At 42.0% G+C, this 15254-nt stretch overlaps 1 protein-coding gene across 1 annotated transcript in view; it reads right to left on the bottom strand.

Moving 5' to 3' along the window:
* Positions 1-15254, bottom strand: part of pappaa (pregnancy-associated plasma protein A, pappalysin 1a) — a 295025-nt gene that overhangs the window by 16642 nt on the left and 263129 nt on the right. Inside the window, exon 21 of the mRNA XM_061876405.1 lies at positions 12950-13048. Coding sequence (XP_061732389.1) covers positions 12950-13048 — 99 coding nt within the window. The remainder of the gene's footprint in view (positions 1-12949; positions 13049-15254) is intronic.

Raw genomic sequence — 15254 nt, 5'->3', positions numbered from 1 at the left:
AATAAAAAAAAAAACATCTCTTTATCGTGTCCAGAGCTTAGTATTTCAGACAACACTTGTCATCATTACAACGGATGCATTATTTACAACAAATTACTGCAAAAAATAATTTTCCTCTCATATAAAAATAGTCTCCTTATCGTATATAGAACTTAGTAACTTCAGAAGCATGAATTCATTGGGTTATGCAGCACTCATGTGATGTATGCCCTCAGTCTCTTTTTGGATAAGTACTGTCATTCAGCAGAATGTAAAAGCTAGAAAAATGCCCACCCTCAAAACTCCTGGGGGTGGAATAATACACAAAAAGTAATCCAGAACTTGGGAGTGGGGAGGGGGCATTTGGGGAGACAGCAATTGTAATCCAATACATGTTTTGTCAAATCCAAGAATATTTCCTCATGATCTGTTAGCTGTCCATACTGAGTGCACACACACACACACACACACACACACACACACACACACAAAAATCAAACAAAGTGGCTTGGACCGGGAGCCACAAAATAGTTTCCCGAGCCAGTCGCTTGCAGGGGGGTGTTTGTGCTCAAGTAATGCCTCCGCTGGCTGCTTGCCGTCTTCCACGTCCTCAAATAATTCTCCTCTAGGCAAAAAAAATAAAAATCTAATGTAAATCGGCATTTATTACATTTTGTACTCGGTATATAAATATAAATATTGGACTTGGCAGACATTGAGTACATTTGGTTCGTCTGTAGTCTTATGTCATGGTCCTGATGAAGGTGCACTTGGAGCCTTCTTCTTAACTCTTGTTTTCTATTGGAATTTCCATAGGGCATATTTTAGCCATAAACCTGGGCACCATAGCCCCTTACACCCAACTTGCAAGAGGAAGTAAGGGCTTAGCAAGGCTTAACTAATGGCTATGGTTTAAAGCCTACAACCCGGAACCTTCCTCCCTCTGTCAAACATTTAAAGGCCTACTGAAATGAGATTTTCTTATTTAAACGGGGATAGCAGGTGTCATACTTGATCATTTCGCGATATTGCCATATTTTTGCTTAAAAGGATTTAGTAGAGAACATCGACGATAAAGTTCGCAACTTTTAGTCGCTAATAAAAAAGCCTTGCCTGTACCGGAAGTAGCAGGCGATGTGCGCGTGACGTCACGGGTTGTGGAGCTCCTCACATCTGAACATTGTTTACAATCATGGCCACCAGCAGCGAGAGCGATTCGGACCGAGAAAGCGAAGTTTTTGCCGTTAATTTGAGCGATGATGAAAGATTTGTGGATGAGGAAAGTGAGAGTGAAGGACTAAAAAAAAAAAAAGACTACAGTGAGAGCGATTCAGATGTTATTAGACAAATTTACTAAGATAAATCTGGAAAATCCCTTATCTGCGTATTGTGTTACTAGTGTTTTAGTGAGATCATATGGTCGTACCTGTACAACCTGAAGGTCGGCCCCGCACCTTTCTTCAGCACCAGTTCGGGTAGTGGCGATGCCTATCTCTGCCCTTCGCAAGGGACCCTCTTCGAAACACGATCTTTCGAAATGATCGCTGCATAATACACTGTACTTTGTGTGTGTGGTCCAATCCAACCGTGTTCGCTTGACCGCTCTGTTCCATAGTAAAGCTTGACTGTAATCTTTCTGGGATGTCAACAATGAAACACCGGCTGTGTTTGTGTTGCTAAAGGCGGCCGCAATACACCACTTCCCACCTACAGCTTTCTTCTTTGACGTCTCCATTATTCATTGGACAAATTGCAAAAGATACAGCAACACAGATGTCCATAATACTGTGGAATCATGCGATGTAAACAGACGACTAATAGCTGGGAATGGTGCTGGAACAAAATGTCCTCTACAATGCGTGACGTCACGCGCACGCGTCATCATACCGCGACGTTTTAGCATGATACTTCCGCGCAAAATTTTAAATTACAATTTAGTAAACTAAAATGGCCATATTGGCATGTGTTGCAATGTTAATATTTCATCATTGATATATAAACTATCAGACTGCGTGGTCGGTAGTAGTGGGTTTCAGTAGGCCTTTAATGGTGTTTATTTGTGAAATGAGGGGAGAAAATGAACATGCCACACCACCCTTGTAGTATAGAATCAAAATATTGTATTGACCCAAATATACAGTAAGACAACCATGCAAATAAATCGACACCCCTTTTTCAAAGTCCTTATAGTGGTACCTCTATCTTTGCTCGCTCAGTTTTTTGTCGGAGTCAGTTTCTACAAACAGGTTTGTCACGGTTTCCATACTGATATCTCCCAGAATTCGTACGGCCAAACATTGCACATAACAAACTACTTTGTTTGTCCGCATATCTCTGTAGTGCCTAAATGAAAACATTACTACCCCTGTGACTCAGTCACTGTGCTTTTATGGTGCGACGGCAAAAACCTCAAATAAACTTGAATTGGATCGCAAACGAAAACTGCATTTTTTCAATGACAGTGAAATAAAAACTGGTCGATTGCAATTATATCAGTAAAAAAGACAATAGTTCTTAGCTGTCTAATAAATCAGATTAATATATCACCATTGTCCTAAAACTAGCATCGTAACTCCTTACTTTGTTGATTGCTTACTTATTGCGTGATGTAATACAAAAATTCAAAAGCTAAAGCGGATTGGTTGTATTCACATTCTGCAATTTCTTACTGCTTAGAGTTTACAAAATGTTTCTTAAATCCATCCATCCATCTTCTTCCACTTCTTCCACTAAACAGGTAAGCCCAGACTTCCCTCTCCCCAGCCACTTCGTCTAGCTCTTCCCGGAGGATCCCGAGGCGTTCCCAGGCTAGCCAGGAGACATAGTCTTCCCAACGTGTCCTGAGTCTTCCCCGTGGCCTCATACCGGTTGAACGTGCCCAGAGAGGCGTTCGGGTGGCATCCTGACCAGATGCCCGAACCACCTCATCTGGCTCCTCTCGATGTGGAGGAGCAACGGCTTTACTTTGAGTTCCTCCCGGACGGCAGATCTTCTCACCCTATCTCTAAGGGAGAGCCCTGCCACACAACGGAGGAAACTCATTTCGGCCGCTTGTACCCGTGATATATCCTTTCAGTCATGACCCAAAGCTCATAACCATAGGTGAGGAAGGGAAAGTAGATCGACCGGTATATTGAGAGCTTTGCCTTCTGGCTCAGCTCCTTCTTCACCACAACGAAACGGTACGACGTCAGCATTACTGAAGACGCCACACCAATCCGCCTGTCGATCTCATGATCCACTCTTCCCCCACTCGTGAACAAGACTCCTAGGTACTTGAACTCTTCGACTTGGGGCATGGGTCTTATCCCCAACCCGGACATGGCTCTCCCTTTTCCAGGTGACAACCATGGACTCGGACTTGGAGGTGCTGATTCTCATTCCGGTCGCTGCACACTCGGCTGCGAACCAATCCAGTGAGAGCTGAAGTTCCCAGTCAGATGAAGCCATCAGAACAAAATCACTCACACTGATTGGGGTTGAATGAAGACTTGTGTTTCTTCCTAAGACTCAGCGTCCTCTGCAGTGTGTTGAATAACAACGCTAGTATTTTTCCAAACTTGTAGTTCTGACAAAATAAACAGACCAAGAACAAATATCCACTGCAGAGGACGCTGGTTCTTAATAGGCTATTTGGTTGTTATTAGCTGTATCTAAGACGGCAGACTAGGTTTAGCTTTGTCCTAAGTACCAGATATGGTGAAAACTGCCAACAGAGTCAGTAAAACAAAACATTTGTGGACAAAGACCATTTAGTCTCTATTACCAAAACACATTTACCCATACCTAAAACCTGATAAAGCTATTCTCAGAAAAATCTCAGCATTTTTTCCATTTCAAGACATTACCCTTTTCAAGTTAAAATACCCACCAGTAGGATTCGGACAAGGAGCCCGGAGTTCCTGGTTCCTTGTAAGCCTTGTACATTAAGCTCACTGTTTCAGTTTGCTTTTTAACAAGAGTCAAATCCTAACAAGGTATTAAAGTCATTTGGAACAAAAGGTTTGCTCATTTCTGGTATGTTAAGTAATGCGATACGGCTGTTGCAGTTTCCAAACCCTGTTCCCCTTAAACGGTAATGCCCTGGGTCAGTCTCCAGAAAAATGCGCCATGCGGTACTTGAACATACCTAAAGGGAAAAGTGGACCGGAAGCCCCCCTGTGATCGTACACTGCAATTCTCCAAAATGTTTCTTGTACTTCCTAATTCACAATAGGCAATAAAGAGGCTTCCCAGTCAGAAAAAGTGAAACATCCAGGGAGACGCATAGACTGTTGTATAAATCCAGCCAGACATACAGATGGATATGCCAGGAGTACAAGTAAAGACCCTTGCCAGATTCAGAAGCGGGGGCCAAACCAGAGAAGCAGATGTTGCAGCGCAGAAGCTTAAACTACACTTGCAATCACGCCATTTGCCAACGACTGCTAAGTGTGATCCAGACGAACTCTGTCGTTACACAAAAGACAGCCACCAAAGTCAGCGATACTCAGCCCGCAGCCAACAACTTCCACAACCGAGGAATGTTCACAGGTCTCGGTCTTCTACTTTCAGCTTTATTTTCCTCACAGCTAGTCAATGGCATGAATGGTTTCGGCTTAGTTTTTACACCGGTTGCCATTCCTGACATAATCCTGGCTAGGAATCGAACCCAATGCCCTCTGCAGAAGCGCGTACCATCACACCACCGAGGATTGTGAATGTTCACAGGTCATGGCTCACTTTGGAGCTACCAGTCTGTTTCAAATCTCTGAAACACGTCAATAAAACAGATGGTTTGACGGACTCTCGAACATTCACACCTGATAAGTCAAATTTCTGAGGTTGAGCCATTAATGCCATTGCTTTGAAGATCTGTACAAACATTAAATGCTCTCATTATAGTTGATTGGAAAACAGGCAATACTTGGATAAAGTCCGTTGTTTGCGGAATTTTAACAATTTGATTGATTGATTGAAACGTTTATTAGTAGACTGCACAGTACAGTACATATTCAGTACAACTAAATGGTAACACCCGAATAAGTTTTTCAACTTGTTTAAGTCAGGGCCCACGTTAATCAATTCATGGTATGTTTTATTTAGTAATTAAACGTTTAATACTTTAGTTGATAATAGTGTGAAGTGCATGAAAAAATGGTAAAAGAAAGCAATAATGTCTTTGACCAAATGGTCAATTAAGGATATTGCACAACAACAGAACCAATGTAATATCGGTACGGAGAAAACTACTTAGCCAGCATTGATACATTTCAGGACATGTCCATGCAATAAATTAGTCCGATTTCTCAAATAATATGGCTCTAAACGAGCCTCCTACAACCCATGGAAACACCCTAATCCGATAGTGTTCGGTTTTTGAAAAAATCGGACTAACACACTTGGATTAATGGAATATGCGAATGAAAACCAGATCTCTCGAGGGGGTGAGTGCACCGTAGAGCATGCACCAGTCTCAATGAGCGGCATACAACCCATTCAATAACAATGTAGCAACAATTGTAATGATAGAGACTGTTGATTTACTTCACAAATGAAAAGAACGTAACATTTTGAAGCGCAAGGATGGTACAAAAATAAGAAACATTTTTGGAGATTTTTTTAAGAAGGTAGCGAAGGAAATGTAGAAAGTCGGCTTGAATGGGATTTCTGAACGAAATACGAAAGAGATGAAATAGAATGAAGCATGTATTTTAAAAGGGAAAAATAAAGTGTACACCAGTGACGTGGGGTCAGGGGAGGCAGGGGAGGCAGTGCCTCACCTGTGATCATGCAAAGAAATAAAATATAAAATGATAAAACAATTGTAATTGTTAGTTTTTAATTTTCATTTAGCTTCACCAATTTGGAGAATCTTTTCTTTAAAATCGTCAAATTTTCGCAATCCCTCGTAAACTTCTCTGTTTGCCGTGCGGCCAGAGCGTGTTCTTGTCTGGTGTGTTGCCGAGCGTTCAAAACGGCATAGAAAAAAGCCTGAGGTGAGGCAAACAGTTCTCGTGCTTCACGATAGGGGTGCTCATGATCAGAGACATACGGTGGCGTAAGCGAGTCAAGTGCCACAGCGAGTAACATGTTTTGTGTCCTGATATGCTATCAAAAAGGCAGAGAAAAACGTCTGAGGTGAGGCAAACAGTTCTCGTGCCTCACAATAGGGGCGCTCATGATCCCAGACATACGGTGGCCTCAGCGGTTAAGTGCCGCAGCGACTTATTTTTTTTCCGTCTCGTGCACCCCGACTTTCAACATGGATGACCACATTTCCGCACTTAAACAGTTTTTTAAGTGGACTTTCAAGCGAAGCAGGAGATAATTCCTAAAGGAAGACCAACTGAATGGTTTGTTTCAATCAGCAGGACGGAAAGTTACTCGCTCTTTCCAGCCGGAGTGGTATACGTGAAATGACTGGCTTTGTGGATGTTTTGCAAGAAACCGCCTTTTCTGCTTTCCTTGTCTTCTTTTTTCAACCTGTGGAACTGTGTGGACTCAAATGGGATTTTGTGACCGAAATAATTTGCAAAGAAGCCTCACCAAACATGAGCCATCGGCCGCTCATATTCAAAGCTAGATTGAGCTAAAAACGTTTGGGATGACGAGGATGGACTTGGCTTTGGATGAACAGCGGCGACTCAACATCAGTTTCCACAATGCTAAGGTAGAAGAGAACTGAGAGATTTTAAAGGATGTCATCGATGCGACCTGCTTCCTCGCCAAACTGCAGCTAAAATTTCGTGGAAATGATGAGAGTATGAGCTCTGCTAATCGCCGCAACTATGTTGAACTCTTACAAGACTTTTAAAACTGAAGGAAGTGAAGGAGGACTTTTACCAGAAGGTGACGGCTATTTTTATCCAGAGGGACCAGCGCATGGATTCTAGGGGTGGGCGATATCGCAAATTTGGCTATCGATACCAATCCGATCCGATACCGGCCAGTATCGCCGATACCGGTACCGAAAGTGTCGTCATCTGATGGGGGGGGGGGGGACTGAAAAACAAATTTGTACTTTTGCCTTTATTAATTGATAATGATAATAATACAACACAGGACAACGATTTAAGTCAAAAAATAAAATATTTATCACAAAAGTAATATCAATAGCAATAAAGTAATGCAAATAAGGTGCAAACAACTACTGAACCTTGCTTGTCGCCTCAAAACACACAAACACTTAAGGTAAATAACAAAACTCTAGTTATCGAGCAAAGTTGTAAACATGAACACAAAAAAAAAGAACTGACAAAATTCGAATAAAAAAGTAATAATATCAATTACAATAAAGTAAGTCGTGCAAATAAGGTGAAAACAAATACTGAACTTGGCTAGTCGCCTCACAACACACAAGAAACTTAAGTAAAAAGGAAAACACTAGTTATGAAGCAGTTGTAAAAATGAACACAGAACAAAAGAACTGAGAAATTATTATCGTTATTTTAGTGCAATAAAATACTTTACAGTTTACAACCAAGACATTAAGTCGCACTGGAAACGCACGCGTGTGTGTGTGTGTGCGTGTCTGAGTGAACCTCGGAGCGAATTATACTGATGTGTGTGCGCGGATGCAGCAAACGTCATGTTAATTGTATTTATTTTATTTTATTTTGGGTTGAAGATGAATTTTTAAGTGTTTTTAAATCTCGTTCGCAATCTATCACTAGGGGAGGAGGGATGTAGTGGTGAGGAGCGCTGCGCTCACATTTTTTTTTTTAATCGGAGTGATTCGCTTAATTTGGTGAAGTATCGATACCATCACGCCAGTATCGATACGATACCGATACTCACCAAGTATCGATAGTATCGATACTTGGTATCGATACGCCCAGCCCTAATGGATTCCATCCATCCATCCATCCATCATCTTCCGCTTATCCGAGGTCGGGTCGCGGGGGCAACAGCCTAAGCAAGGAAACCCAGACTTCCCTCTCCCCAGCCACTTCGCCTAGCTCTTCCCGGGGGATCCCGAGGCGTTCCCAGGCCAGCCGGGAGACATAGTCTTCCCAACGTGTCCTGGGTCTTCCCCGTGGCCTCCTACCGGTTGGACGTGCCCTAAACACCTCCCTAGGGAGGCGTTCGGGTGGCATCCTGACCGGATGCCCGAACCACTTCATCTGGCTCCTCTCGATGTGGAGGAGCAGCGGCTTTACTTTGAGTTCCTCCCGGATGGCAGAGCTTCTCACCCTATCTCTAAGGGAGAGCCCCGCCACACGGCGGAGGAAACTAATTTCGGCCGCTTGTACCCGTGATCTTATCCTTTCGGTCATGACCCAAAGCTCATGACCATAGGTGAGGATGGGAACGTAGATCGACCGGTAAATTGAGAGCTTTGCCTTCCGGCTCAGCTCCTTCTTCACCACAACGGATCGGTACAATGTCCGCATTACTGAAGACGCCGCACCGATCCGCCTGTCGATCTCACGATCCACTCTTCCCCCACTCGTGAAGAAGACTCCTAGGTACTTGAACTCTTCCACTTGGGGCAGGGTCTCCTCCCCAACCCGGAGATGGCATTCCACCCTTTTCCGGGCGAGAACCATGGACTCGGACTTGGAGGTGCTGATTCTCATTCCGGTCGCTTCACACTCGGCTGCGAACCGATCCAGCGAGAGCTGAAGATCCCGGTCAGATGAAGCCATCAGGACCACATCATCTGCAAAAAGCAGAGACCTAATCCTGCGGTCACCAAACCGGAACCCCTCAACGCCTTGACTGCGCCTAGAAATTCTGTCCATAAAAGTTATGAACAGAATCGGTGACTAATGGATTCCATTTATACGTAAAGGTAATAGACGGCGATAGCATTATTTTTGTTTCGTTTTTAATGAAATGCACATTTTGTGGATAACAGTTTGTATGTGTAAAGAATGCAGAAATGAAACATAACCCGTAAACTGCTGCCAATCAAACGGCAAATAATCTGCTCAGAGCGCATACTGTATATTTGTAAATCTGATTCTGATTACGTCATTGCCTCACCAGCTATAAACCTCACCGCACGTCACTGGCGTACACAAACCTTTCGACGCCGCATTTGTGAAATCCAAACTGATTAACAATAACTCTGTACTCCACACAACTAGCAAGATAGTCCAGAACAATCGCAACCTTCACCTGGAACAGATTAAAAACTCCTTCCATCAATCCACGGAGACTTTTGAATGAACTTCAAGAAATTAAAAAGTTTTGTGTCTTCTGCCGGTCTTTCTTTGCATCGGACCTGCATCCAGCCAGATTAATTTTCTTGGTAGTAGCGTCATTTTCGTAGCGCAATCCAAGATCTGTTCTTGATACCGTCTGCTGTTTAACATCAGCACATCTATTAGAAACGTAATATTTCTAACCTGTGCAAAAATTACAGAGGTCATCAAATTGTAAGGATCCGCAAATGCCGAGTGTGATATCATAGGTCAACCTGAAAAGCAATATATTAATCCGAGCTAAAAGAAAATAAACGCCCCCCCATGACCAGTGTACTAAAAAATATTTTTAAAAAGTAATTTACTATAGTTACTCGTTACTTTACCAAAAAATTCACTGAATTACTAACATAATAACTCTTTAATCAATGTAATTAATTACCAGGGAAAATTATGTATACGTTACTTGAAAAAAAAAAAAGTAAATATCTAGCATATGTATTTGAGAAATGTTTAATATAAGACCCCAGTTTGCGGAGTCCGTGTTTTTAAAAGACGGGGCCTGTTGCCTAGTGCACGTGATGTCATCGAGGGTTTTTTTTTCTAGCTTAAAGGCCTACTGAAATGAGATGTTCTTATTTAAACGGGGATAGCAGGTCCATTCTATGTGTCATACTTGATCATTTCGCTATATTGCCATATTTTTGCTGAAAGGATTTAGTAGAGAACATCCACGATAAAGTTCGCAACTTTTGGCCGCTAATAAAAAAGCCTCGCCTTTACCGGAAGTAGCAGACGATGTGCGTGTGACGTCACGGGTTGTAGAGCTCCTCACATCCTCACATTTACAATCATAGCCACCAGCAGCAAGAGCGATTCGGACCGAGAAAGCGACAATTCCCCCATTAATTTGAGCGAGGATGAAAGATTCGTGGATGAGGAAATTTAGAGTGAAAGACTAGAAGAAGAAAAAAAGGCGATTGCAGTGGGAGCAGTTCAGATGTTATTAGACACATTTACTAGGATAATTCTGGAAAATCCCTTATCTGCCTATTGTGGTTTTTTTTTCTTTGTCATGAAAAAGGGACATTTTTGTCATGAAAAAGGGAGGTTTTTGTGGTTGGTGCACTAATTGTAAGTGTATATTGTGTTTTTTCATGTTGATTTAACAATAACAACAAAAATAACATTCTTTTTTTTTTTTTTTATAAAAATGAATAAAAAATTATTCTGCGGCCCGGTGGTTGGGGACCACTGCATTAGAGTATCGTACTTTTCGGAGTGTAAGTCGTACATGCCGAAAATGTACAATAAAGAAGTAAAACAACATATATAAGTTGCACTGGGGTATAAGTCGCATTTTTGGGGGAAATGTATTTGATAAAACCCAACACCAAGAATAGACATTTAAAAGGCAATTCAAAATAAATAAAGAATAGTGAACAACAGGCTGAATAAGTGTAAGTTATATGAGGCATAAATAACCAACTGAGAAGGTGCCTGGTATGTTAATGTAACATATTATGGTAAGAGTCATTCAAATAACTATAACATATAGAACATGCTCTACGTTTACCAAACAATCTGTCACTCCTAATCGCTAAATCCGATGAAATCTGATACGTCTAGTCTCTTACGTGAATGAGCTAAATAATATCATTTGATATTTTACGGTAATGTGTTAATAATTTCACACATAAGTCGCTCCTGAGTATAAGTCAAACTATGAAAAAAACTGCGACATATAGTCCGAAAAATACGGTACTCGTTACTAATAAAAGTTACTAACGCCGTCATGATTCAACGTCATTATTACGAACAATGCGTACGATCGAAGAGTGTGCATGGACATTAGGACTTCCCAAGTAGGTGTGAAAATATAAAAAATGCGAAATCAGACTAATTTTGCATGGAAACGTAAAGATTGATGAGTTCATACTAATAGCTGAATTGCACAATGTATATTTTAAAGCACATGCAGAGGTAGATAAAGCTGGTGGTTGTTGTCCACTCATAATACCATCCATTTGTCTATTTTCTTCCACATATCCGGCCCGGTCAGGATCACGGGGGCAGGACCCTTGGTTGAGAAGCTTAGACTTCCCGTTTCCGGCCACCCGTTCCACCATAGGAATATTGAAGCGTGCCCTACTGTAGGTCTAACCTACGGCCAACTCAACTGAGAAGCGAGGGGCAATGGCTCTACTCTGAGCTCCACCCCAACCACAGAGCGCTTCAGCCATGAATTGATTAACGTGAACCCCGACTTAAACAAGTTGAAAAACTTATTCGGGTGTTACCATTTAGTGGTCAATTGTACGGAATATGTACTGTACTGTGCAATCTACTATTAAAAGTTTCAATCAATCAATCTCTTTGGGTGAGTCGAAGCACCCACCGGAAGGAGCTAATTTTTGCCGCTTGGCCCATATTCTTGTTCTTTTGGTCATTACCCAAAGCTTGCAAACGTAGGTGAGGGTAGGAACATAAATTGATCAGTAAATTGAGAAGAAGTAAAAGTAACGGCTCAGCTCTTCCTTCACCATGACGGTCCAGAGTTTTAACTTGCACTTACAGATGCAGCGACTAACTGTAGTTACTGACAGTGGTTTTATGAAGTGTTCCTGAGCCCATGTGGTGATATCCTTTACACACTGATGTTGGTTTTTGATCGATAAAGAGACCGAAGATGTTGAACCAGGGACTTGAACTCTAACCTGACTCTCGCCAGATCCTTGTAGTTCGCTGAACTCCACATAAGGATGTGGGATCGAGGGCAATGCAAACTCCTTCAAGGTAGCAAAAAATAATAAACCAATCAGGATCGCCGGGCGGGACGTAGCGCCGAAGCGACTGTTTGATTCAAACAACAACGTGCTGACCCTGATTCTGCTGTTGCAACTGTTTTGTCGAATCTATCGAATATTAATTCTAACAAAGAACTTTTCGCTCTGTCGTTATCCAACATGTCGGCTGTTCTGTTTAGGATTTCCCAGCGTCATGGGTTGATTTCGATGTGACTGGTTGAAGTAGCACGTCATTCAAGATAACGGACAAGTGGTTTATCCAATCACATATTTTTTTTTTTTCCAAGGCCCCGCCTTCTGAAATACATCTCCTATTGAGAAGTCCCAGATCCTTGTGTGGAGCTCAGTGAACTACAAGGATCTGGCGAGAGTCAGGTTACTTGACCTCCTCCACATGGGGAAATCTACCCTATTCTTTCTGAGAACCATGGCCTCAGGTTTGGAGATGCTGGGTCAATGAAGTTTTTGATCTGAACTGGTGACAAAGAGGTGCATTGGCGGAGGTTTACAGTCCACCCAATTTACTGGTAATGATCCCGTACCTCCGAAGCACCCCTCAATGTGTTCATGTGATATTAACAGAGGTTGGTGATGGATTTTGACCTGTCAATTCTGTTTGATGTGGGATCCAGTCTTCCAAGAAAACAATTTACGGTACGTAGTGTCTCCCCTGCTATGAAGTCACTCTATTTACGTGTGCTGTAAAAACTTTGGTCATGCCGCGGTTGAAATGCTTCTGACATCAGGGCTTCCTGTTCCAAGACCATACCCTTACGCGATGTGAACTTTGTAGCAGACAGGGTTTCTCCAAGTGGTAGTATGGTATTGATAATGATTCTTGGCAACCATCAATAAGGCTAAGATGACTCCAGAGGGAGTCCAAGATTTAGATTTATGGATATATGAGCTCTCAGTTAATGTATTGCCTCCAATACATTTATGTTCCATAAGTACTTCATATTATTTATGGTTGTTAAGGCTTGCCAATTGTAACATGAAATCTAAAAAAAAAAGGTAGAAAACGTGTCTAACCTTCTTAGTCTTGACAGTGGAATAGCAGCAGTCTCCTCCATCGTAGTTGCAGAAGGCTCGGTTGTTTACTGCATCACAGTAGTTGTCTCCCATGAACGGCTGTACCAAAAGACGGCATGTTAATTGGACACTCCAAAAAGTGTCCTAAAGGTTCATATTCAGTGCCGTCTTATTAAGATCCAAATTGACACCAAGTAAAGTCAAATGTTCAAATGGTAGTTTCCTGTGAAGAATACATTTTAAATTCCCTTCCTCTTTTTTAATGTGATCTATTTGGGCCTTTAGTGGACCTGGGTTGTAAATCTAACTGAGAACCAAATAACCAGTTCACTACAGAAACAAAACAAAAAATAAGAGCACCGATGAGATTTATAGCACTCACTGACATCGAACAGCACGGATTGATTCACACCGTATTTGTGCTTGTAAACAATTTCACTCATTTATTAACAAAACTGTTCCACTTTAATATAAGGATAGTAAATTAAAGGAAAATATTTAGTTTGTTTCACAACACCTCAGTCACCTTTCATTAAGCATGTCTAGCCTTATAACTGTGGCTGTTAGAGATGCGCGGTTTGCGGATAAACCGCGGGTCGGGCGGGTGACATGACGAAAAAATAGATTTTAATTGGATTCGGGCGGATGGCGGTTGAACTATTCGGAAATATTTGATATATATGGTTCAGGGATCGGTATCCTTTTCCATTCAAAGAGCCATTTAGGACCCGTGTCACAAAGCGAAGAAGACAATAGGAGACGCTAATATTCTCTGAAATGACTGCCGGCAGTCACCCAGATAATAAGTATTATGGCGTGCTATGAAGCCATTGACATTGTCGCCTTCTACAAACATGTACGATCTGCTTGTCAGTCCAGCATCATGTTGTGTGTGGCTTCCGCGGCAACACGCACACGACTGCAAGGCATACTGGGTGACACAGAGTACACTAATGGTTGTGATATAAACAATTTTAACACTCTTAGTAACATGCGCCACGCTGTGAAGCCACACAATACAAGATTGACAAACACATTTCGGCAGAACATCCTCACACTAACACAACATAAACGCAACACAACAAATACCCAGAATACTTTGTATCCATGACAAAACCTGACTATTTTATACACCCCGCTAGCAGCAAACCCCGCCACCCCCCGTGTGTCGGTAAGGTGGGCGGGGTTGGGGGCGCGGGGGTGTAAATATATATTCAGGAAGTGTCACAGATACAAAGGATTCTGGGTATTTGTTGTGTTGAGTTTATGTTGTGTTACTGTGAGGATGTTCTCCCGAAATGTGTTTGTCAATCTTGTTGGGTGTGGCTTCACAGCGTGGCGCATATTAGTAAATGTTAAAGTTGTTTTATATCACAACCATCAATGTACTCTGAATCACCCAGTATGCCTTTCAATCTTGTACGAGTGATTGCGGAAGCTGCTCATAACATGTTGCCGGACTAACAATCAATTTGTACATGTTGTTGAAGGTGTCAAAGGCAATGGCTACACAGCACGCCCATATTCTTGCCATCAGGATGAACGCCAATTGGATGTTCGCAAGTACGTTAGCGGCTCCATTGTCTTCATTACTCTGTGAAACGGGTTTAAATAGCTTTGTGAGTGTTAAAGGTGGCCGACCTCTGATGTATTAAAGCGGGCGGGTGGCGGGCGAATGCGGATCAATTAAAATGTTGGTTCGGGTGGACGGCGGGTGGATGACGACTTTGGTGACGCGGTTGCGGATGATATAATTGCCTATACGCGCATCTCTAGTGGCTATGATAAGAAATTAACAAAAGTTAAGGCAAGTTAAGTAGACAACGAATAAAATGGAGCAATAATTACATCGAACCATGTTGAATTTCCTTTTTGCATACTTTGCAGCAGGCTACACGTGGATTTGGTCCACGTTTTTTTCAAAGTTTGTACTTTTCATTTTCCATCCAATGTTCATTAAAACGACACCCTTCCGGCACGATGCACCACCGTCCTCTTGGGGGCGACACAGATATACGGCTCTGTCATGACAACAACCTAATGTAAGGGCTTGTGAAAAGCCAACAGATAAAGCGTGTAGCTTTCATTTTTAAGGAAATTTATTTTATATTTTCCCAGTTTTAATGAGCCTATTGAGTCAGACTGCCGAGAAAAATGATGAACATTTCCCAGCATTTTCGAGCACTCCACCCAAAATTCAACACTGCAAAAAGTCAGTGTTCAAAAACAAGAATAAAAAAAATATATAAAAATTAGGGGTATTTTATTTGAACTAAGCAAAATTATCTGGCGATATAACAAGAAA

Source organism: Nerophis ophidion, linkage group LG17 (genome assembly GCF_033978795.1).
Source record: "Nerophis ophidion isolate RoL-2023_Sa linkage group LG17, RoL_Noph_v1.0, whole genome shotgun sequence".
Taxonomy (NCBI): domain Eukaryota; kingdom Metazoa; phylum Chordata; class Actinopteri; order Syngnathiformes; family Syngnathidae; genus Nerophis; species Nerophis ophidion.
The sequence above is the reverse complement of the archived record's forward strand: the minus strand, read 5'-3'. Positions and strand labels throughout refer to the sequence as shown.